The following is a 26,359-nucleotide window of genomic DNA, read 5'->3' as shown; positions in this document are numbered from 1 at the left end:
CAGTAGAAATCAACCAGCAACTAACCTGTAAGTAGTTGATGATCCCTTCAAATAGCGCTGGTGTGGGTCCTTCCTGCTGCTGAATGTGTATTCAGCTGTGCGAGCTTAAGAGAGGTCGTTAGCTGCAGCGTTAAGCTCCAAAATGGCAACACTGGCGTCAAATCAACATTACATGCTGATTGACATCATCATCTGCCTACTCTAAATACTTCCAGCAGACGCTCACTGCATGCACACGAATGCCCTCAGCAATATGGTGTCCGGCGCGACTCGCACTAGAAATGTGCCACGGACACCATCTCTAAGGCCACACGTAGTGCCCAAAAAACGGGTTGTGAGGCTGTGGAATGCACTACCAAAGTTAGTGATTGAAACAGAGACGGTGTCAACATTAAGAATAAGTTAGATAGGTGGTTGAAGGAAAGTGAATAAAAGAATTTGGGAACAAAGCTAGCACATGGGATTTGAGCTCCTGCTCATATGGAGGATAAACACCAGCATGCACTGCTGAGCATATTCCATATTTTAATGTCTATGTACTTCTAAGATGAATTCATCACCGCTCCTGTAAAGCGCCTAAGTCATCTGACAAATGCATTCTTGTGCTGCACTATTACAGCGATCCCCGGTGGCTGCCTGAAATGAACCTGTGCCATAAAAGTTGATTGCAGTCGGTACCTTTATAGCCAGAGAGAGTGCAGATGACTATGGCTGCAGGTAGTAGATGTAGAACTGTGCTATTGCTATGAGCACACTCTTCGTATACACATCTTCTGACTAAGGTCCTCACCTTTACGGGCAAGTAATATCTGCTGGGGTCCATCCTCCTTAAATGCTGCAGAGTCTCCCTTGCTTCATTCTGTGCTGCTATGCCTCCTGCTCCATGATAATAGCATACAAGGGTATGCTGACATGGAATGCATACCTTTTCCTGAGAAGCCTCACTGGGGACAAGTTTGCCGGGGGGGGGGGGGGGGGGGTGGCGGGGGGAGGTGGAAATCTCCTGGTTGTGTAAACCTGTTAGTAGAAATGAGAAGCAAGCTGTGGAGGCTCAATGGCAAAAGGAAGGAGTTGCAACTATATAGCACCTTTCATGATAGTTCCAAAGTGCTTCGCAGCTGATTAATTACTTTTGAAATGTAGTCAATGTTGTGATGCAGGCAAACACCACAGCAAATTTGTATAAATTAATCTTTTGCAGTGGATGATGGTCAAGGAATGAATGTTCACTGTGATTATTTGCACAGTCTTCTGCATTCTTCTGTGCGTGTGCCCACTTGGAGGGGGCCTAAACAACTTCCCACCCACCAGAAAGGCATATGCGCAGAAGAGGTGCAAACTTTGGGAAACCTTATGAGCAAAACACCCGCACACGGACCCCACACATGGTCCCTTCATTCAGAATTAAAGAATTTTTATCACTTTCAGAAGGGAAAAAAAAACATAAAACTCCAAAGAATTAACTAACCCACTAATTAGAGTATAAAATAAAAACAGAAAATGCTGGAAGTACTCAGCAGGTCAGGCAGCATCTGTAGAGAGAGAAACAGGTCAGGTCGATGACCCTTCGTCAGAACATTACAGTATAAAGTCTTTTATTTTACCAGCCAAGGACAACTATAATTACAGAATATGTATCTTGTCCTCCAAGTGGACCAATCTGGTGTGCAAATAAACATGACCATGAATGTTGGCCAGGGTTATGATGAAAGGTCATCGACCTGAAACGTTAGCTGTTTCTCTCTCCACAGATGCTGCCTGACCGGCTGAGTATTTCCAGCATTTTCTGTTTTTATTTCAGATTTCCAGCATCCATAATATTTTGCTTTTGCACCAACACCTTAAACTGAGTGGATGGGCAAAGTATGTAGTCAAAAGATGTTTTCTTGCACCCGTTTACACTTTGACTGCTGCCCCAAGCAAAGCACTCGTGGCCCTTTGTAGGTCCACCATGCGGCAGCAAAGCACAAATTCCAGCTGCAATTTAGAACAACCTTTTGGCATCTGAAAAGTACTTCACATAAAAAATCCTTCCAAAAAAATCCTAGCTGAATGAGGCAGATTCATGCACTCACACACACAATGGGCTGCAGAATGGGCACCCGAGTATCATTTAATGTGCTCTTGACACTTTCAACCAAATCAACACTACTTGTCTACTTGCCAGACAAACTAACACATGACAGAAGGAAGTGCATGAGAGAGAAACTGCAACCACAAGCCCTTGAGTCTCTCTTAAATCATTGGGAGTCAGAGTGGGAGAGCGTAAAGTCCGAAGCCTCCAGCAAACTGAAGACTATTAACAACCCTATACTTTCTTCTCCCCTTCTCACTGTCAGCCAGCCACAGCAGCATGGTACATGGGCCTAGAAATTCGAATAGGCCGGAAACCTGCCAGTAACAGGCTAACAGCTGCCCGCAGAAAAAGCATAGGCAGCACCGGTATTTTGGTGCTACCTGTTAATTTACTTCAGTGGAGTGGAGAATCTGTGGTGCAACACGCTCGTTCCAGAGTATTTTTTAAATGGTGAGAGATTGGGAAATGTTGGTGTTCAGAGGGACCTGGGTGTCCTAGTACACGAATCACTGGAAGTTAACATGCAGGTACAGCAAGCAATTAGGAAAGCAAATGGTATGTTGGCCTATATTACAAGAGGATTTGAGTACAAGAGTAAAGACATCTTGCTGCAATTATATAGGGCCCTGCTGAGACCACACCTGGAGTATTGTGCACAGTTTTGGTCTCCTTACCTAAGGAAGGATATACTTGCAACAGAGGGAGTGCAACAAAGGTTCACCAGACTGGTTCCTGGGATGGGGGGATTGTCCTATAAGGAGAGATTGAGTAGACTAGGCCTATATTCTCTAGAGTTTAGAAGAATGAGAGGTGATCTCATTGAAACATACAAAATTCTTACAGGGCTTGACAGGGTGGATGCAGGGATGTTTCACCTGGCTGGGGAGTCTAGAACCAGGGGGTCACAGTCTCAGAATAAGGGGTCGTCCATTTAGGACTGAGATGGGGAAAATTTCTTCACCCAGAGGGTGGTGAATCTTTGGAATTCTCTACCCCAGAGGGCTGTGGAGGCTCAGTCGTTGAGTATATTCAAGACAGAGATCGATAGATTTTTGGATATTAAGGGAATCAAGGGATATGGGGATAGTGCAGGAAAGTGGAGTTGAGGTAGATGATCAGCCATGATCTTATTGAATGGCGGAGCAGGCTCGAGGGACCAAATGGCCTACTCCAGCTCCTATTTCTTATGTTCTTATGTAGGTCGAAGGTCGTGTCGGAAGGCTCGGTGCAGCATTCTCAGGCAATGTGCCGTGTCGGAGCATTTGGTAACGACTCCTGGGTTTTGCTCTCAAGACTGCTGATGGCCCTTATAGGATTGGAGCATTCTGCACTGTGGCAGATGATGAGGCATTTGTTTGCTCCCCTCTTACTTGCACGGACATTTTTCTGGGTGTTGTGTGGGGTCCACAAACGGATTCCAGACTGCTGGTACTCCCAACTTGCTGGCTGCCATAGCTACACAGATCTTGGACCCAGATGGTTGCTGTGTGGAGGATTGTGCTCCACCATGGGGTTGGTGCAGAAGGGGGGATGGGTATGCGCCATCTTGCAGCTAGCGGTGACAGTGCACTAGCCTGCAGATCGCAGAGGGCATTCACTCCCTGATGAGTGGCTCTTAAAGCACAGGCTCAGATCTGGAGGGACTCCTGGAAAGACCACATAAAAACTGTGGCACAGATGTCTTTACACCGTTGCAAAAGATATCAATGGAAAGAGATTTTTAAAAAGAGGAACTGAACTATTGCTCTGGAGTTTACTGGTGTAAATGGTGCAGAAGATAATTAAATTAAATTTTTAACAACAGCAGACTTTTGAAGAACTCTTGGTGAGAATATGCTGTCAAGCCTTTTAAAAGCAGACTTCCCAACTTTGCATGTCATTTTATCAGTTCCTACATTTGAAAACCCCAATGTATAAAATTTAAGGAAATGCAGCTTTGTTTGTTTCCTGCAATTATTACAACTGTAGGACAGTACAACTTATTTTAAAAGTAACTCCTATACTGTTTGACTGACCAGGGGGGAGATCTGATGCATCTCCGTGGAAGCAGTTTTCACTCCAACAGCTGTTTACAGTATGGGTTCTAGCTCACTGCCGCTTTCCCCCGCCTCTCCGTGCTGTCAACGGCAGCACGCACGGGCGTGCTTAGGAGAGGGCGGTTAGAGGAGTGGTGAGCTCCAAAAAGGATGAGCGGGCATCAATTTGGTATTGCACAATGATTGATGTCACACGCCTACTAATTAAAATACGTTCCGCCAGCGCAGGCAACGGCAGCGCTGCTGACCTGCTGGAAATGGCGGCCGCCGCAGGAGCTGCCAGCAACAAGCGGAAGTGAGGTGACCACCATTTCTTTTCCCCAAACCGGGCCTTAACGGCCAGCTCTAACACCGCCAATTTCTAGGCCATAGTATACCTTCACATGAGGAACATATCATGTGGTCAATATTCTCACCTATGTTTTGCTTCTGTTGCTGTAGAACCAGCCACAGCTTCAAGTACTACAAAAGAGAGAACCATACAGCACCCTGCAATATTCACTTCTCCTGTCGCACGTACCAGCCCAGCTGCATTGAGGTTGGGAGAATTTAGGAGCTTGAGAAAAGTGCAGCGCAGAGCATAAGTGAAGAGGAACAACTATAGGTGACAGTGAAGGTACAAGAACCTACTGACTTAAGGACTTCAGCTGCAGACCCAATGATTTGGACCTCTTGGGGTCTGCTTATAAAAGAAGATTGTTATTTGAGCACAATCATCTTATGGAGTAATTTGGGGGTGCCTAACGCACCTTGGAAAGTTTGGAAGCAACTTTGGAAAAGTCTAGTAGCTGCTTCTGTGCAGTTGTGCAGGAAAGCTCATCAGAACTGCAGTCTACCATGGGCATCTTCAGCTGAGCCTTCAGTGTCAAAGGTCCTAAATGCATGTGGACAGGAGGATTAGTGAAATGGGCAGTACACTTGGGTTAAAGTCTCCACTATGAAAGCCTGTCATATTATTGCTGGAGGCAAAGTGTTTCTCCGATGACATCCTCTGCATTATTATATAAAAATGCTAGTCTCTGCTCTTGACGGCAGATGGGAATCTTCCTCCATGATTAGGCCTCTTACAGCAGACAGTACTGATGTGGGAGACCCTGGCGGGCCTGAGTGAGTGAGTGAGTGAGTGAGTGAGTGAGGAAGGACGAAAGAAAGAAAGGCAGTAATTTTTGCGCACAGCAAGCTCCCACAAACAGCAATGTGATAATGACCAGATAATGTTTTTTTTAGTTGATTGAGGGATAAATATTGGCCAGGACACCGGGGATAACTCCCCTGCTCTTCTTCAAATAGTGCCATGGGATCTTTTACGTCCACCTAAGAGAGCAGACGAGGCCTCGGTTTAGCATCTCATCCGAAAGACGGCACCCTCCGGCAGTGCAGCACTCCCTCAGAACTGCACTGGAGTGTCAGCCCTAGATTTTGTGTGCTCAAGTCCCTGGAGTGGGACTTGAACCCACAACCTTCTGACTCAGAGGTGAGTTTGCTACCTACTGAGCCACAGCTGACACTTCAAGTCTGAAATGCCGCTTCAAGTCTGTTCTTCTATGATCAGCCAAGTGGCTGCATGGGCCTCATATCTGCATTCACATTCTGACTATGGCCCTCACAAGGGAGGCATTAGCTACGATTACAGAATGTAGCCTTGTCTCCTAGAAACCATCCTTCAAGTCTGATTCTTCTTTCAAATAAACCATAAAAAGTAAAAGAATGCTGCTTGGGAAACAGACATTAACATAAATGATCCTGTGCTGCTGCTCACTGACCTCCTGGACACTGATGGACTGGAAGCCCTTGCGGTTCATGAATGCGATGGCATTGTGTTTAGGAGCCCAATGGCCACTTTGGTGCCATCAATAATGCTGTAGACATTGGGGAATCTTGCAACACAAATCAAATTGCAGTGCCTCTAATTTTACTGTTGCTTTGCCATAGGGAATCTGATAAAAGTGTTTGTCCTGGTGAACAAAAGATCAACGATCTGCTTGGTGCTTCTCTGCAATGCAGATGGACTGAAGTTACAGATATCAGCTGTGGTAACCCGGAATGAAATTCATGGCAATTGTGACCTTTCATAGAATCACAGAAATTTACGCACAGAAGGGGGCCATTCAGCCCATCGTGTCTGCGCCGGCTGAAAAAGAGCTATCCAGCCTAATCCCACTTTCCAGTTCTTGGTCCATAACCTTGTAGGTCACAGCACTTCAAGTGCATTTCCAAGTACTTTTTAAATGCGATGAAGGTTTCTGCCTCTACCACCCTTTCAGGCAGTGAGATCCAGACCCCCACCACCCACTGGGCAAAAAAAGATCTCAACTCGCCTTTACTCCTTCTACCAATTACTTTAAATCTATGCTCCTTGATTATTGACCTCTCTGCTAAGGGAAATAGGTCCTTCCTGTCCACTCTATCTAGGCCCCTCATAATTTTATATACCTCAATCAAATCTCCCCTCAGCCTCCTCTGTTCCAAAGAAAACAACCCCAGCCTATCCAATCTTTCCTCATAGCTAAAATTCTCCAGTCCTGGCAACATTTTCGTAAATCTCTTCTGCACCCTCTCTAGTGCAATCACATCCTTCCTGTAATGTGGTGACCAGAACTGTACGCATTACTCTAGCTGTGGCCTAACTAGTGTTTTATACAGTTCAAGCATAACCTCCCTGCTCTTATACTCTATGCCTCGGCAAATAAAGGAAAGTATCACGTATGCCTTCTTAACCACCTTATCTACCTGTCCTGCTACCTTCAGGGATCTGTGGATATGCACTCCAAGGTCCCTCTGTTCCTCTACACTTCTCAGTGTCCTATCATTTACTGTGTATTCCCTTGCCTTGTTAACCCTCCCCAAATGCATCACCTCACACTTCTCTGGATTGAATTCCATTTGCCACTTTTCTGCCCACCTGACCAGTCCAATGATATCTACAGCTTTCTTCCTCACGGTCAACCACACAGCCAATTTTTGTATCATCTGCAAACTTCTTAATCACTCCCCCTACATTGACGTCTAAATCATTGATATATACCACAAAAAGCAAGGGACCTAGTACTGAGCCCTGTGCAACCACACTGGAAACAGCCCTCCAGTCACAAAAACATCTGTTTTTTTGCTTCCTGCCACTGAGCCAATTTTGGATCCAACGTGCCACTTTCCCTTGGATCCCATGGGCTTTTACTTTTCTGACTAGTCTGCCATGTGGGACCTTGTCAAAAGCCTCGTTAAAGTCCATGTAGACTACATCAAACTCACTACCTTCATCAACCCTCCTTGTTACTGTAAAGTCTGTGGGTTGTTTAGTTAATTAATGCACAGACTCCAAGAGTAACTTAAAACAGGACTTTACTATTCGAAGGTCAGGGCGAATCTGCCAAATAATCCTGACACAGCACTTATATACCGGTGTGGTCACCGTCGGTATTACAGTATACAGAAGCCAACAAAGTAGTGCCACACCTAAAATAGTTCTCTTAAAGGTGAACGGTTACATACAATGGTTTTCTTAAAGGTAGACGGAGACATACACTACAGTTACCTCCTCAAAAAATTCACTCAAGTTAGTCAGACATGACCATTCCTTAACAAAGCCATGTGGACTGTCCTTGATTAATCCGTGCCTTTCTAAATGACAATTAATACTGTCCCTCAGAATTTTTTCCAATAATTTGCCCATCACCGAGGTTAAGCTGACTGGCCTGTAATTATTCAGTCTATCCCTTTCTCCCTTTTTAAACAAAGGTACAATGTTAGCAGTCCTCCAGCACCACATCTGTAGCCGGAGAGAATTGGAAAATGATGGTCAGAGCCTCCGCTATTTCCTCCCTTGCTTCTCTCAACAGTCTGGGATACATTTCTTTCGGGCCTGGCAATTTATCTACTTTCAAAGATGCTAAATCCCTTAATACTTCCTTTTTCACTGTTTATCTCATCTAATATTTCACACTCCTCCTCATTAACTACAATGTCTACATCGTTCCTCTCTTTTGTGAAGACAGACACAACGTATTCATTAAGAACCATACCCATGTCTTCCGCCTCCACACACAAGTTACCTTTTTGGTCTCTAATAGGCCCTAGTTATCCTCTTGCTCTTTATGTATTTATAAAACATCTTTGAGTTTTCCTTGATTTTATTTGCCAATATTTTTTCATGCCATCTCTCTGCTTTCCTAATTTCCTTTTTAATTTCACCCCTGCACATTCTAAACTCCTCTATGCTTTCTGCAGTATTTAGCTCTTGATATCTGACATAAGCTTCCTTTTTTGCCTTATCCTACCCTGTATGCTCCTCGACATCCAGGGGGCTCTAGATTTGGAAGTCCCACACTTTTTCTTTGTGGGAACATATTTGCTCTGGACCCTCACTATCTCCTCTTGAATGCCTCTCACTGCTCTAACACTGATTTATCTTCAAGTAGTTGTTTCCAGTCCACTTTTGCTAAATCATAGCTCAGCTTAGTAAAATTGGCCTTTCCCTTTATTGACCTTTATTACCACTGGCAGTGCCATCCTTATAGTGATGGTGTGGAGATGCCGGTGTTGGACTGGGGTGGACAAATGTAAGAAATCACACAACACCAGGTTATAGTCCAACAGCTTTATTTGAAATCACAAGCTTTCGGAGCGCTGCTCCTTCGTCAGGTCCTGACGAAGGAGCAGCGCTCCGAAAGCTTGTGATTTCAAATAAAGCTGTTGGACTATAACCTGGTGTTGTGTGAATCCTTATAGTGGCAGTTGTCTGCAGGTCAGCTTGCAGCAGACGGCACAACTCTGTCACTGCCTTCCTGGTGAACATGAGCTTGTAAAGACAGTTGTCTTCAGACAGTACCAGGCAGCTCTGCCTGGGTCCTTAAATGTGGCTATGTTAGGTAATGTTGGATGAAGGCAGACCATCTCTAGTGCAAGCAAACCTCCTTGGCATCCCGGCTTTCATTTTCTTCTGCCTTCAAAAACCTGGAGAGAGGAACACTCCATGCTATGCCCATATTCTGAACTGTTGCAAAAATTAAATTCCACCAGTTTACTTTTAAGATGTAACAGGTGAAATGATCCTGATAGTCAGAAAATCAGTCCCTAAACTTACTGTTGTTTTGTAATGGCCATGCATTTAAAAAAAAAATTAAATTTATCTTGGTCACAATTGCACGCAGAGGCCAAGTCTAAGCTTCAGGTGGAGCAGGTTAGAGAGCAGGAGTAAGGACTAGGGTAGGTAGATGATATTCAGTCCTCATTTTAAAGTCAAATACAAGTCTAAGGATAGAATGTATTTCCATTATAAATTCCTATGCCCATATTCATAATGGAATCTGTCCCAGTAAACTTATCATGCACGACCAGAGTGTGAAATCATAATGTGACAAGTTTAAAAGGACCGTTTCCATTATACTGTAAATGTAGACACAGCAATTTATAATGGAAAAAGTTGACAGGATGTGTATGCAGATGCAAGATTTTTAATATACTTTAGATGTTACACTGCATAATAACATATCCACATCATTTGGAAGCTAAAACAAAAATATCCAGTGCACATTGGGTTGAAATTTGTTTTAAATTGTAGAATTTTAGCTTGGTCAGCCAAAGTCTAACACACATAAGAGCCCATCATCATGTTTGGGAGCACGGATGGTCAAGCAGTAGCTCGCAAGTCCCATACAGCTCTGTTGGACTGAAATGCATTCCCCGAGTAAGAAACGCAGAGTAAAAAGGATCAGACGGAAAAAACACACAGAGTTTTCCTTCACTAATGAAGAATCCTGAACTTGGGTTTCACTCTTCTGAAAAATAAAGCTGCTCCTTTTATGATGAATGTATTTATTAGAAATAGACATTTAATGTAATTTGAAGTTCAGTATTAAATTGGCAGCCTATTATGTGTAATATTACAATTTCATTGCCAAAAAAGTCAGAAGACAAGCCTCAAACTTTAAAAAAAAATCCATGATACTTTTTGTATGAATTAAACAATAATAGCAGTTTAAATAATAAGTTTAAATAAAATCTAAAGCAAGAGGCTTTGCATCCTTTCAACTTCAGATTGATGATCTTTCTCTCTTGCTATTTTTAGAAACATAGGAACAGAAATAATCCATTCAGCCCCTCAAGCCTACGCCATCACTCTACTAGGTCATAACTGATCTGTACAATAACTCCATTTACCCGCCTTTTCTCCATATCCCTTGATACCCTTACCTAATAAAGATTCTATCAATCTCAGTCTTGAAAATGTCAATTGACAAAGCATCAACAGTCTTTTGGAGGAGAGTTTTGCAGATTTCTACCACCCTTTGTGTGAAATGATGCTTCCTGATTTAGCTCCTAACTGGCCTAGCTCTCATTTTAAGATTATGTCCCCTTGTTATGGTTCCTCCACCAGAGGAAATTCCCCCTCCACTGAAAAAAATATATTTAAGTACTATAAGTGCTAACCTATGAACATGGAGAAATCATCTGGGAATTCAAATAAACTCTATATTAATAGAGCACTGTATCCTCAACTATACCCTCACTGGCCAAGCTTTATTTTTGTTCTTATCTGAGCTGTTCAATGTAGAACTGTGGAGCAGTAGTTAAGTTTTGAAGGGGAGAATGGACAATCTGGCAAGACCTTATTCCTTCCTGCAAAATTGAATCTCAAGTCTAATCATTGCAGTGCATAATTAATAAAAGCCACAACAGTGCTCTAGGCCACAATAGCTTGCGCTAGTAAACAAATCAACGAAGATTTCTGTTCTGGAAGACAACAGTTAAGGAACTTGAAAATGTGGTCTTTCTATTCCCCCCACCATACCAAACACAAAATACTATTGTAGAAGGGTCCAACCCGAAACGTCAACTCAAATTTCTCTCCACGGATGTTGCCTGACCTGCTGAGTTTTTCCAGCATTTTCTGTTGTTATTTCAAAATACTATAATCTGTAGTTCAGTGACGAGGACAAACCTAGCAACTGTCTATTGTCCATATTAAAATTATATTAAAACTGAATACATGTCGCTATGTTCCCAGACTCCTAACAAAAGGGAGCAGTTGCCTATTTAGGGGCCCCTGCCACTGGAGAGAACATTGTGTGAATTATTGTTTGGATCTCTAAGTGAAGCACCCAGCTATGGGAAGAAAGAGAACAGGCAGCTGGCTAATATAAATGCATGCATACCTAACATCAGCCAATCAAAGCTGCATTCTGACTGTTGTGCAATAATCAGCAGTCGAGATCATTGTGCTCTCCAGGCAGCAGAAGCTGTGGATTTGTTAGATGTTCCTGAAACAATTCAAGGATTAATAGACACAAACAGTTGTGAAATCTACTCATGTCAACTACCCAGGAGCAAAAATAAATCCAATCCAGTCCATTAGTCAGCCTCCTTAATGAGAACGTCTGGCTAATTATTTCCATCCAACAAAACCATTACATGTTTCAGTCTTCATCCAGCAACCTTTTTGCTAGAAATGTTTCATTTTCAATAGCCATTTTAGGTAACACTGGCACCTGATTTCTTAATAAGCCTCTATGTGCTTTGCTGCAACTCTTTGGATGAATTAAAGAAATTCGCACTATTTCTAAACAAAAACAGCATACTCCAAGTCCAGCAAAATCCAGCAAGATCAGCTACCTTGCTATTGGAGAAAAATTGGGAAATTTGGAGAGAACCTGATTAGCTGTTTAAACAATATCAGGTTAGCAAAACTGGTCACTATACACAAATATTAATGTGCCTCCATTACAAGAGCCTCATTGAAAAACCCTGAATGTTAATTGTAATGTATATACCTTTAAGGGGAACGATCTTTTACAGCTCATGTATACTGCAGTACCGGCAGTGACCACACCTGTATAGCACTGAGTAGTAATCTGGACAGATCAGTTCCACTGTGAGCCACGTTGAGTAAACACCTGTTGTACCGTTTCTCCTGCAGTCTGTGTCTTATTATACACGGACACAACATTGGCGACAAGGCAAGTTCGAAACTACCTGCAACTCTGCATCACCTCCCGGGGATTCGTTCCTGGAGATCAGTGGATTGGAGGTCAAGGCCAGAGACTCGGGCGTCGACCACGGGCAACCGCCCAGTCATCCAGCAGAGACTCGAGAATTGCGGCGGAGGCTGTCGAGAGCCAGGCTTGGCTTTCCAGTCGAGGCGGTCCAGCGAAACAGGCTGGCAACAGGTAGTGCGCAGACCCTTCCCGGACAGCGGCGGGCTAGAGCCCGACCGAGCGGCACAGCAAAGGGCCGAGCAGCGTCGACGGGGGAGAGAGAGAGGGCAGAGCGCACAGGGCGCAGCCAGTGTTCAGGGGCCGAGCAGCGTCGAAGAGAGGGAGAGAGAGAGAGGGCAGAGCGCACAGGGCGCAGCCGGTGTTCAGGGGCCGAGCAGCGTCGGAGAGAGGGAGAGAGAGACGCACAGAAACCCGCGAGGCGCCGCCATTGCCACGAGGACCGCCGAGAGCGGCGTTGGCAGCAGCGCAGGAGAAGCGCGCGAAACCTACAGGGCGCCGCCATTGCCACGAGAACCGCCGGGAGCGGCGTTGGCAGCAGCGGGGGAGGAAGGAAAGCGCGGGAGACGCCATTTTAAACCACACCCAAAATGCCGAAGAGTGGCAGTATCACCGCATTTGACAATGAAATCGAAGGTTGGACGACATGTGTCGAACGAATAGAGGTGTACTGCAAGGCAAATGAGGTGTCAGATGACAAGAAAGCGTCGGTATTGTTAAATTTAATGGGTGCAAAGACGTATGGGTTATTACGAAATCTAGTAACCCCAACGAAGCCAATGGAAAAGAGTTTTGAAGACATAGTAACGACACTACAGGAACATTTAAACCCCACACCGCTGCTGAGAGCAGAAACTGAACCAGCATAAGGATGAAAGCAATGCTGATTATTTAACAGAACTGCGCAAACTATCGAAACACTGCCAGTTTGGAGCGGGACTGGCAGATACCTTAAGGGACAAGTTTGTGTGTGGGCTTCAAAGTGAAGGAACCCAGAAACGGCTTTTATCTGAAAAGGACCTTACGCTGGAAAAGGCTTTCAGCATTGCGGTATCATATGAAGCAGCAGCACGGGACGCTGCAGAGATACAACAGAGACCGCAAGAATATGGCACAAACGAAATGTCATATGGAACAGAGAAGTGCTATCGCTGCGGCAGAACAACACACGACCAGAACGATTGCTGGTTCAAAGACAAAGTGTGCAGATAGTGTGGAAAAGTAGGACACATAGCATGAGTCTGCAGGTCGGGAAAGAAAACCAGCAATAAGAAACCTACCAAAGGAAAGTACAAGAAGGTACATAAGATGACGGAGAATAGTTCAGACGAACAAAAGAGTGATAACGACTCTGAAAGCAGGGAACTGAGTTGTCTGAAACTACATAATGTGATCACAACGGAGGGTCACCGAAACATTTGGGTCACTCTCAAGATAGCAGGAGTCCAGGTAAAGATGGAATTGAACACAGGATCAGCCCTAACAGTCATAAACCGACGGGACTACGAGCGGCTATTCTCACACATACCCTTGAGAGACACAAAAATTATTTTGAAGACGTACACGAGGCAAAAAGTCTACCCCAAAGGAAAAATAAGGGTGACCGTTATATATAACGGTAAGGAAACACCAAAACTAGACCTGTATGTATTGCAAGATGGAGGACCACTATTACTGGGACGTGAATGGATCCGGAAAATACAACTGGATTGGCATTCCATACAGGCACTGACTGTGGCTGACAAAAAGGATGACGACGTCACACCTGGGCGACTGTCAAAGATCCTAACTGACGCGAAAGAAGTGTTCCAGCAAGGACTCGGAACACTAAAAGGCATGACAGCGATGATTAAAATTGAAGAAAACGCAAGCCCAAAATTCTTTGAGGCCAGACCGGTACCTTATGCGATCCGCCCAGCCGTCGAAGCAGAGCTGGAGAGTCTGGAACGTTCAGGTGTACTGTCCAAGGTAGACTGGAGCGAGTGGGCTACACCCATCGTCCCTGTGATGAAAAAGTCGTTGAGCAGCACGCCTGGGGAACCAAGGAAGGTTCGCATCTGTGGGGACTTTAAGGTAAAAGTGAACCCGGTCCTTCACACCGTACAATATCCACTTCCGCGGATTGAAAATATTTTCGCCTTGCTATCTGGAGGGAAACACTTCACTAAGATTGATCTGGCCCAGGCGTATCTGCAAATGGAGGTAGAAGAAGCATCAAAAAAATACCTCACAATCAACACCCATAAAGGTCTCTACCAATACAACCGGCTGGTATTCGGGGTAGCATCAGCTCCGGCTATTTGGCAGAGGGCAATGGAACAAGTCCTGCAAGGGATCCCAGGGACCCAGTGTTATTTGGACGACATCCTGGTCACGGGCAAAAATGACAGTGATCACCTTGCCAACCTGGAGCAGGTGCTCACCAGATTGCAGGAATATGGGCTCCGAGCTAACCGTCCCAAATGCGAGTTTTTTAGAAAACAGATCTCGTATTGTGGCCACGTTATCGATAAAGAGGGGTTACATAAGTCCCCAGAGAAGATTGAGGCAGTAGTCAAGGCTCCAGCACCGGAAAATGTGTCACAACTGAGGTCGTTCCTCGGGCTGGTAAACTACTACCATAAGTTCTTGACAAATTTGTCTACAATACTACACCCACTGAACACCCTACTGCAAACTGGGGTGCCATGGAAGTGGAGTGACGAATGTAGACGAGCTTTCCAGAAGAGCAAAACACTAATCACATCGAAAGAGGTATTGGCCCATTACAACCCGGCATTACCAATTCGGTTGGCATGTGATGCGTCACCCTACGGCATTGGAGCGGTGCTGTCGCACAAATTCTCGGACGGCTCAGAGAGGCTAATAGCCTTTGCGTCACGATCACTAACCTCAGCCGAGCGTAACTACGCCCAGATTGACAGGGAGGCCCTCAGCCTAGTGTGGGGAGCGAAAAAGTTCAATCACTATCTGCACGGGCAGAAATTCACCTTTCTGACTGATCACCAGCCTCTTGTCTCCATTTTTAATCCGAAGAAGGACGTTCCGGTGATGACTGCGCAACAACTACAAAGATGGTCACTTTTTCTAGGGGCGCACCACTATGAGATTGAATATAAGGGCACGAAACAGCATGGAAATGCTGATGGGCTATCATGCCTGCCACTGCCTACTGCGGAGAAAGCACCAGCAGTGGATCCTGTCGAAATATTCCATTCGACTATAGTTGAATACCTACCGGTAACTAACGCTTGTATCGAAAAGGAAACCCGAAATGACCCGACACTGTCTCGGGTATATGATTTGACGGTGAAGGGATGGCCAGCACATGGCGACTCACTGTTGCCAGCATTCTCGACAAGGAGAGAACAGCTGTCAGTGTGCCGGGGGACCTTGATGTGTGGATCCCGAGTGGTAATTCCACCCAAGTTAAGGGATAGAGTGCTCAATGAGCTTCATGAGGGTCATCTGGGAGGGGTAAAAATGAAAAGCCTAGCTAGGGCTTATGTGTGGTGGCCGGGGATCGATAAACAAATCGAGGACCTGACCAAGAGCTGCTCAGGATGCCAGAAAGTCCAAAATGCACCACCACAGGCCCCTCTACACCCATGGGAGTGGCCCTCATCTCCATGGCAACGGGTACATATTGATTTTGCTGGTCCATTCATGGACTCAATGTTTTTAATAGCCGTGGATGCGCACTCAAAATGGCCTGAGGTCATCAAAATGTCCTCCGCCACCACGGAGAAAACTATTGCAGTCCTACGGGCCATTTTTGCCAGGAATGGCTTGCCAGAACAGATTTGCTCCGACAACGGACCACAGTTTGTGTCCGAAGAGTTCCGGAGGTTCTTGAAAAAGAATGGGGTAAGGCATTACACATCCGCCCCGTATCATCCAGCCACAAATGGATTGGCTGAGAGGTTCGTACAAACCTTTAAGAAGGCAATAAAGGCTATGTACAATGACAACATTCCACTGCAGCACAAGGTGGACAATTTCCTGTTCGCCTACCGGAATGCGACACATGCAGTCACCAACCAGGCCCCAGCCAAGGTGTTCTTTAACCGAAGGTTAAGATCTCGCCTGGATTTGCTCAGACCAAACGTACGAAGAGATGTTGAGAGTAAGCAATTCCAGCACATCCATGAGAAGCCAACAAGGAGCTTCAATGTAGGGCAACCAGTCTTGACCCGCGACTACCGAACAGAAAAATGGCAGCCAGGAACGATATGCACACGGCAGGGCCCACTAATGTACACAGTGGACGTTGGGGAGAGCATCGTGAGACGCCATGCTGACCAGATCCTAGAGTCACAGGAACAAGTCAACCCCATGCCTCGCCCATACGTACCTGGTGATGAACCCGACGTACAGGTCGCATCCACCCCAGAAACAGTAGCATCGGAAGCTGATGAACCAACCGATGACAGGGGGCCAGAATCGCCTCCGCACCAAGAGCAAGACGCTATCCAGAAAGGATCAGAAAGCCTCCCCAAAGACTGAATATATAAATAGACTATTTTCAGCTAATGTTGCATGTTAAAAGTGTTAATTGTAATTAGTTTGATATTTAATTGTTAAATGAGTGTTATGGTACTGTTAATCTAAAAGGGGAGGAATTATAATGTATATACCTTTAAGGGGAACTATCTTTTACAGCTCATGTATACTGCAGTACCGGCAGTGACCACACCTGTATATAGCACTGAGTAGTAATCTGTACAGATCAGTTCCACTGTGAGCCACGTTGAGTAAACACCTGTTGTACCGTTTCTCCTGCAGTCTGTGTCTTATTATACACGGAGACAACATTAATGGTGCAGGTATAATACACACCTAGGCCCTGATTTTCGGGCAGCTGTCGGGCGGCTTTTCATGCGGCCGTGGTCCGAAAATCGCGGAAAAGGCGGGTCGGGACCCCCCCGCCTGATTCCCCGCCCCGTCCAACTTTCGGACTGCCGTTTTCACACGCCCCGCTTCAGTCCCGCCCGCCGCTGGCGAGACTGCTCGTCGGAGCACTAACAAGCAATTATCTGCTTGTTGAAGTGGATTTTCCCGTGCCGTTGTGACTTTGGGGCTTTCCCCACCTGAAACCCGCCTGCGGAGAACCCCGCCGATGAGAGCTGGCGTGAAAACAGCTGGCTTGCTTGCTTGCAGCAGCAAGTCGCTGAGGGCTGAAGATATTTAAAGAGGCAGCATTTGCAGGCTGCAGGACCTTGTTGATCAAGGCTTGGGGGAACTATTTGAAGCCTTAGGAGCAGCTGCAGAAAGTTGGAGCCTCACACACTTCTTCAGTGTGAGCTCCTGGGAAGCCCCTCTCACCACCCTAACTCAGGACCTCCTCAACCGAGGCATCTGCTAGAAGCATGGGAGACCTTTGGCACCTTCCCTTCCTGGCATTAGAGGATCTCCAACAGCAGAGGTGGCAGCAGCAGAACCAGGAACAGCAGGATGATTACCAGGAGCACCAGGCCGCTGCTCACTCACCTGAAGCTGCACAAGCCAGAAGGGGCCAGCGCTTGGAAGTGGCTTGAGAGCACCTTGCTGCGCTTTAGGGGGCCAGTGTCTGCACTGGCAGTCCTACTCAGAAGGACTTCCATGAAGATCTGGTTTCTCTGTTCAACAGATGGCCAACGCTCCTCAAGAGATGTCATTCTCTTATGAGCACTCACCATGTTTTCCCTACCCTGGCGACTTATCTCCTCCATGGAGGTTGCCAACCTTTCCATGGTGCTGCGTTCATGCACCAATGACTCCACAAAGGCTCTGCTCATGGTCGCTATGGACTCTTCCATTCGCTCCACACTCGCAGCGACCCTGGAGACAAAACCTGCCAGAGACTCCTGCATCTGTGCATGGAGATCCATCACCTCTTCTCTTGCGGATGGACCCAGAGGCAGAGGGTCGAGATGCAGCGCAGCTGAGCTGGCAGAGCCCTGCGCCCTCCGACGAGGACTCTCCACTGCTGTCCCTGTCTCCAGAATCTGCTGAGGCTCACTTGTCAGCTGTGAAACACCAGGTGACAACACTACTCTATGTCCCAAAGGTCCCCCCGAGGTGTGAGTGTCTGCGCTGGTGCTGGGTGCGCTTACTTCTGCTGACGCTGCACCCTCAGAGGTTGGAGCTTCCTCTGAGGAGTCTGGCTGCACAGCCTCTTCCTCCTCCACAGTGAGGACGGGGGCTCTGGATGGTACTGTGGGGGAGTAAAGGAAGGAGTTAGAGATGTAATGCCAAGGTTCCTCTGGTGACTCCCAGCGAGTTGGCATCTGCTGACACCTGCATCCATGCAGCATTGGTCTCAGTGGGAGGCCTCTTCCTCCCTGACCTAGGGAAGAGGACCTCCCTGTGGGCCCTAACCCCATCCAATAATGCCTGCAGTGAAGCCTCGTCGAATTTGAAGGCAGCTTGGGGTATGGCACTGGCCACAGCTGCTGCAGGCTCCTTATGCCATCCTGTATGGTTCATTTGGAAGCCTTCAGAGGATGCAGTACTTGCCATGGACCTTGAAAGCACCACGAATGATGACATCATACTGTGGGGATTTCTGACTCGATTTAGACAATTAGCAAGGCTTCCCACATGCTGGGAATTAATTGGCCAATTGAGGGAAAATTGTGTGGGGCTGGCTGACACTTTTTTATGTGTGTCAGAAACCCCACATTCGGGGAAATCCGACCATTTCCCACACAAGCCAAAAATCGGGGCCCTAGTGTTTGCAGCAATGCCAGAATCACAACATAATTCTAACCAAAAGTTAAAGTGTGGCATTGTGCAGTTTGGAAGAGGGGGTTAATTATGAATTAAAGGTTAAGGTGTATTAATGCTGGGGACTACATTATTTTCCACCCAGTACTACCAAGCTAAAGGCAAATGCCAGGAATTTCCTTGGGGCATTTCCTACTACACTGCCGTAACTTTGATAAACATAATTTGGTAAATTATGTCGGAGGAGCAAGAGAAGCCTGAAGGAAATTCACCCCAAAAGAGAATGTCTGTTTGTTCTGCAGCAACAAGACAGTAGGATTTATTTGGTTTGCTCTTTATAGTAATACTATAAAGAAAGCAAGCAAGAAAGCCTTGCATTTATATCGTGTCTTTCACGGCCACTGGACGTCTCAAAGTGCTTTATAGCCAATTAAGTACTTTTGAAGTGGGGTCACTGTTGCAATGTGGGAAACGTGGCAGCCAATTTGCGCACAGCAAGGCCCCACAAACAACAATGTGATAATGACCAGATAATCTGTTTTTGTTATGTTGGTTGAGGGATAAATATTGGCCAGGACACCGGGGATAACTCCCCTGCTCTTCTTTGAAATAGTGCCATGAGATCTTTTACGTCCACCTGAGAGTGCAGGCGGGGCCTCGGTTTAACGTCTCATCCGAAAGACGGCACCTCCAACAGTGCAGCACTCCCTCAGCACTGCACTGGAGTGTCAGCCTAACAAATGTTGATGATTTCACTAGAAATAGTAAACAGAGGAAATGTACCCCATTAACCTGACCTCAGAATAGCACTTACTACTGCAACACTATGAACCTTTTCAAATTCTTACCTATCCTAATTGAGATTGACAACTTAGTATCAATCTGTTGCCACTTGTTTACTGCGGATGCATGGCACCAGAAACTGAATTTTGAGACAACCCAAACTTTTTTCACATAGTCTCTTTATACTCTACTAGCTGGGGGAGCCCGGCTTTGCCAGGGCTGTTTTGGGCCGGGCGGTTTAAATCGAGTGCCAGGCTTTGGGGCCTGTCTGTCTGTCCCTGTGTGAATCTGCTGCCGGGCAACATTTTAAATCGAGTCCCAGGCTTTTGGGCCCTGTCTCTGTGTCCCTCTCTCAATCTGCTGCCGGGCAACATTTCTACCTTTTAATACCTTGAAAGATGAAAGTGAAAGTACTTATAAAACGTTTTTGGTAAATCTTGTGTTATTTTTAAAAGAGATACTAACTTTTTCGAAGCTGGATTAGCAGATTTTGAGCTGGAAGTAAATGGGGTTTTTAGCTTGAGGCAATGGCTGCCAGATCCCCGAGATGAAAACGATTAGTCCCGCCCACAGACGCAGCGATTGGGCAACCATCAGGCGACTGAACTGTAGGATTGGTCAATCGTGCCGGCACAGGATTGGTCGACCTTGACGTCAGTCAATCAATGCTACTTAGCAGATAATGAGTTTAATTTTGAAGGTTTTTTGCATAACGCGCGAACAATTTTTGTCCGGCCGAAACGTAAATACGCTTAGGACGGTTCTGGAATCGTCAGCTTTCTTTCGACGTAATGCACGTGTAGGTACGCTCTATAACTTTCGAGTTAATTCAAGACAGACAGACAGACGGAATGACAGACAGAAGTATCCTTTTATATATATATATATAGATAGATAGATAGATTGGTTGTAGGGGCTCTATCATTGCATCAGCTTGACTGGATTTCAATCAGGTTTCATGAAGTGAAGAGTCAGTGGGCTAACTCAGATTCTACTCCAATTTTCTGATTAACTCTAAGCTATGTTTAAACAACAGTAACAAATTTGACATTAATTAAAGTTTTCTCTGGATGAGCATGGCTCCAAGTAATTTCAAATGTAATATTGGCATCATTATAGTAACTGTGTACAGAACACATTTCCTCTTAGTTGCTTGTGTGCTTATATCAATATGAATATCCGTGTGAAATAACTAATTAAATAATGAATATAATACATAGATCTTTATGAAAGAAAAATCTCCAATTAAAGATTCATCAGATTATATATCTGTATAAACTTGCGCAGCACAGCAATTAAAAATATATTACTTTAAACAAACATTTTCAACTAAATTTCAAGCAATATGTGCCATACAATGTATGAACAAAACTAGCATGTAAATTTTAATATAAACTAGCTCATGGCCTCCAACCACTCCAAAAGGATGGCTACTTCACAGATGCTTGTTCTATCACCTTCAATTGCACAGATTCTAATATTCCTTGGTATAAATGAATCATCACCAAGACTGGGATGGTCCCTCCAGAATTTGAGGTTGATGAAAAAATATTAGTGACTCAGCCCTGCAAGATTACATTAGGCAATTTTAAATAAAAATTTTAGTGCAATTTAGTGCATAAACATAAGTTTATCTGGATAGATTTGACCGCTGCTGCATTGACATGGAAATAGGAATGAGGAATAATGCACCAAAAATACACACTATTCTGTTCCAGGGACTTCTTGTTGCCAGTGTAAATAAGGCTTTTAAAATATTGACTTCTTTCTGCCCTCTATGTACAGAAACTATATAAATCAATTACCAACTAGCTTTGAACACTGTGACACTTACTGAAGTTTGAAATAAAACAGAAAAAACAAGTTGTCCTGAAGCTGAATACCCTGCTCAGAAAGTGCCAATACATTGTACATTATACAAAGACAATTTTTCAGTTATGGGTCAAAAAACCATACTGTTCTGTTTACAACGCAATTTTATGTAGCTCCACAAATTTTGCAATTAGGAAGCTTAGATGAAAAGACCATTAACTGAATACCAATAAATTTAGAACACAGTAACATGACACTTGTATCCGACTACATATCAATAAGTCTATTTCACTTAATTAACCCATGGGTAATTAGGTAATTTATGTAGTACAGAGCAGTTAATGATATCTATGCAGAATACCTTATGTTGGGCCTGCTGAAGTGACTTGCGGTCAACATCTAGTTCATTCTGTTCTTGCTGAGCTGTCCTGCAATGGGCTTCAGTCTTCCGGATTTGCTGTTCTGGTTGATGATGGTAAATCCTATGTTCCTTTGCTTCAAGCTGAAAGGAATCCAGCAAATAATTAAATAAACACAGTAACCCAAGCAAATGCATCAATATTACTATGAGTGTACTTTCATCAAGAGAAGACCTGTTACCGATTCTTGACTTCCTCTCCAGCATTGGAAAATACTACTGTACTCACAATGCACAAGCTGAAAACTCAAATCATCATTCCTTCATTTCCCTTGTACTAACATGCGTGTGCCTCCCACACAACTACTCATATTGTTACACTGGTAATTATGACATCACAAATTGATGACAATTATTTAATATAATTATAAGTCACACAGATTAGCTTGCAGTTATTTTGGATACTATACCTCAGCAAGGAACACATCTTTTTTCTGTTGCAGGAAAAGGATTTCATTCTGTTGTCTCTGTATCGTGTCTTCCCTTTTCTGAAGCTGCAAGTTTACACACAAAGCTGAACCACAATGTCAACCAATTGGACGTCAGTAAAACAACCTAGGTGATCAATACTTAAGGCAAAGGATGAACAGGACTCCATTTCTACAGTAGGCGTTCAGACTGCTCTTTCATTAAAAGAAGCTCTTTCATATTGATTTTGGCTTAAGTAATGAGAAAGCTTATCCAAAAATCTTTAACATTTCAGCTGAAGTTAAGGAAATCAATACAACCATTTCCCATTTGAACAGCATGTGAATTTTATGTACCAGAGACAAGACAAAGCCAAAAATCAGATAAATCGATGAAGTTTGTCAATAAAACATAAAGCTGACAAGTGCTATTTTAAGCAATAAAATTAAGTTGTAAACCTTACCATGATAATCAATTTCTACACGGTTATTAATTGTATTTAAATTCCACTTTAAATATTTTAATGTAAAGTCTGTGTTAGCCAATGGCTAATCCTTTACTAGTTAGAACATAACTATCAAAATAACATTCAGAAGCTGGCATTTTATAGGGCTGTCAATTAATCGCAGTAAACTTCTGCAATTAACGTGTTAATTGCAGGAGATTAATTATGTAGAGAGTACCTAGGTAGGAATAAGTTTTTGCTTACCAACAGGATAAGGGGGAAAAATTGGGTGTCGCCCCTTTTGGGGTGCTAATGTCGCCGGGTCGCTAATTTTAGCGATCCGAAAAAAATTAGTGCCGCTCTGTCGGAAATTCAGTTGTAGCACCCCAAGTAGGAGGTGGAGTGCTAATGGAAGTGCTCCACCTCCTTCTTGGGGCGCTACAACTGAATATCGCTGCGCTACGTGCAACAGCATCACATAGCGCTGCGTTATTGCAGACCTCCTTCCCTGATTAAAGGGGAGGGGCCTAACACTGCATGCACTGGGGCCCTGCTAAACCACCAGGGAGCGGGGTGCCGTGAAAACAGCCTGGTACGCAAGAGGAGTGCCAGGCTGAGCGATCGCAGCCGGCACCCCGCATAAAAAGGGGGAAGAGGGCAGGTGCTGACAGACGGCCAAAAAAAAATGGTCGCCCGACACCTACCCCTTTTACTAGTGCCGCCGCCGCTGCAAAAACGCCCCCGACCCCCCGTCAGACATATCGTCCGGCAATAGGTCAGGGGGCGCAAGCGAAGTTTGTGAGGATGTTGAATTTCACAGGAGGCGTTAGCAGCGCCGCGCCCGGGCGCTAGGGGATTTGCGCCCCGTTAGCGCCCTCTGGGGGCGATAACGAGAGGCGCAAACCAACCCAATTTTTCCCCCTGAAAGTTTTAGCCTGCTGAACTGTGACTTTCTCTTCTGCTGGTGGCGCTGTCAAATAAACACGTGTTCTTTGCTCTGCTGAGAGCAAACTAGAGTGTGGTGCCCAATTCTTGTTGATAATAATAAGCAAAAAGGTGATATGTAGTAAACGCACATGGGAAAATTGCTTGTTGCAGAATATTGGAAGGTAACCCAAAAGAGTTATTGGCCTGGAAATTAGTCTCGGGTGGTGGCACAAAACGGGCGGTATCGGATCGACCGCCCGTTATACACAGCACCTTATATTCAGTCTATTGCAGTCAATGGAACCGAATATCAGGTGCTGCGAATAAAGGGCGGCCGATCCGATACTGCCAATTTTGCACCACCGCCCTAGACAAATTTCTAGGCCATTGTCTACTGAATTTTAATACTGTTATAAATCTCATCATCATAAAGAAACTGCTCATGAAATAACACTGGACGGCCAGCTGGTGGCGGCATCCAAGGAGTATAAATACTCGGGCGTGGGCCCAGCTTTCCAGGGACATTTTGGAAGACAGGAACTAGTGAAATACAACTAGACCTCCAAGTTCTGAAACAAGTTGATTAAAGCCTTGCTTTATACTCAAACCAATTGCGTAGTGAGTTTTATTGCGTCAATTTAATCAACTTGATATCGACTCCACACTCAGTGATTTCGAGATCAGCCAGCTACGACTTCAACTGCAGAAGGGAACTCCGGCATATTAATCCATCCATTATGGACAAACTACTCAGACCCGCCCGTCTTGACCTGAATCCAAATTCACCAACAACTGCTAAGGTATGGAAACACTGGTAACGTACCTTCAGCAACTTCCTCAGGGTGTGTGGTGAGAATGTTCCTGATAAATTAGAGATACTTGCCAATTATGTATCTCCTCATCTGTTTGACTATATCGAAGACTGTGTAGACTATGACTCCGCTATCCTAATATTACAGCGACTATATGTTAAGGCCCCAAACGAAATTTTTGCTCGGCATCTACTGGCCACAACTCGACAACAACCCGGGGAATCACTTGAAGAATTCCTTCAGAAACTTCACAGGCTCAGCAAGGATTGTAATCTTAAACCTGTCACAGCTGAGCAGTACCAGGAGGAGTTAATTCGTGATTCCTTTATTAATGGTATTGCGTCTCCCTTCATACGCCAGCGTCTGTTGGAGAATAAAACCCACGAGTTACAGGCTGCCTATGACCAGGCATGTTCCCTGGACTTAGCAAAGAGGAATGCAGATACCTATCTTTTACCTCGTGCACGGGCTGCTGCTATCACTTTTAATGACTCCTTCGATAGGTCTCGGGCAGAAGCCCTCACTGATGATGACTCTAACCTAGCGGATGACAACCCTACCCTAGAAGTCTTCATTGATGACGACCCCGCCCTAGCGGCATCTTGGCAATCTGGAAGGAAGTGTTTCTTCTGTGGAGGTGCGTTCCATTATAGGAAATTTTGTCCTGCTCGTAACGCAACCTGCAATCATTGCAGCAAGAAAGGCCACTTTTCTAAGGTATACCGGTCGAGAGCTCCTGTTAGTTTTGCAGCTACTATCTATAAAACTGCTCCTCCCCCAAGAATCACTACTAAGGTTACAGCTGTCAAGGGTAAAACTGCCCCTCCTCCCATCACAGCTGTTTTCCCCCCAAAGTCTGTCCCATGCAGCCACAAAGGTTTCGGTAAATGGACACATTTTGATTGCACTAATCGACTCATGCAGCTCTGACAACTTCATTAGTGAGCGGGCTGTCAGTAAGTTAAAACTGCGTATTTACCCCTCGGGCAGGGAAATTGCAATGGCTCTGATGACACTGACCACCAATTCTTCCGGCTTTTGTCTTGTCGACCTTATGTCGACCTCTTGTCGGCCGCACTTATTTCTCCACCCGGCCGCACTTATTTCTCCACCCGGCTCAGGGTGCTCAAAAACCTATGCAGTGATATGCTCCTGGGACAGGATTTCCAGAAACAACACAAAAGACTCATTTTCGAGTTTGGAGAGTCAAAGCTGGAGCTTACTATTTCCAAAGTACCGTTTTGTGCGGTTTCGGCGGCTTCGCTCGACGAGCCTTGTTTGCCAATCTTTCCCCCTGATGTAAGCCCATAGTCACTAAATCACAACGTTTCGGCCAAGATGATCGATCCTTTATCGAGGCAAAAATCTCTCGCCTTCTAGCTGACGGTATCATTGAGCCATGTTCATCTTCCTGGCGGGCTCAAGTCATCGTTGTTAAAAATCCTCTGAAGCAACACAAGAAACGTCTTTGCATCGATTACTCGCAAACTATTAACCAGTATACCAACCTGGATGCCTACCCACTACCTCGCATCGATGACATGGTCAATAACCTTGCCAACTACAAGGTATTTTCAACTTTTGATTTAAAGAGCGCATATCATCAAGTACCGTTAAAGGACTCTGACAAAAAGTATACAGCCTTTGAGGCCAATGGTCGGCTTTACCAGTTTTGTCGCCTTCCATTTGGGGTCACCAATGGGGTGGCCGTCTTTCAACGGGCAATGGATAGCCTAGTCAAACAGGAGAACTTAACGGACGCTTTTCCATATCTGGGTAATGTTGTGTATGTACCTTTAAGAGGGAACTGTTTTACAGCTCCTCAAATCAAATCAAATCAAATCAAATCAACTTTTATTGTCATTGCTAGTGCACAAGTGCAGTACAACGAAATGTAGGCTTGCGGCTCCCGAGAGTGTACAATTTGGATTTGGACACTTAAACA

At 45.0% G+C, this 26,359-nt stretch overlaps 1 protein-coding gene across 1 annotated transcript in view; it reads right to left on the bottom strand.

Moving 5' to 3' along the window:
- The window catches only part of LOC147115004 (uncharacterized), an 869,491-nt gene that overhangs the window by 678,694 nt on the left and 164,438 nt on the right, over positions 1–26,359 (bottom strand). Inside the window, exon 6 of the mRNA XM_085993202.1 lies at positions 21,766–21,906. Coding sequence (XP_085849328.1) covers positions 21,766–21,906 — 141 coding nt within the window. The remainder of the gene's footprint in view (positions 1–21,765; positions 21,907–26,359) is intronic.

The sequence above is a fragment of the Somniosus microcephalus genome, chromosome 7 (assembly GCF_052327205.1).
Source record: "Somniosus microcephalus isolate GS21.2 chromosome 7, FLI_Smic_1.0, whole genome shotgun sequence".
NCBI lineage: Eukaryota > Metazoa > Chordata > Chondrichthyes > Squaliformes > Somniosidae > Somniosus > Somniosus microcephalus.
The sequence above is the reverse complement of the archived record's forward strand: the minus strand, read 5'-3'. Positions and strand labels throughout refer to the sequence as shown.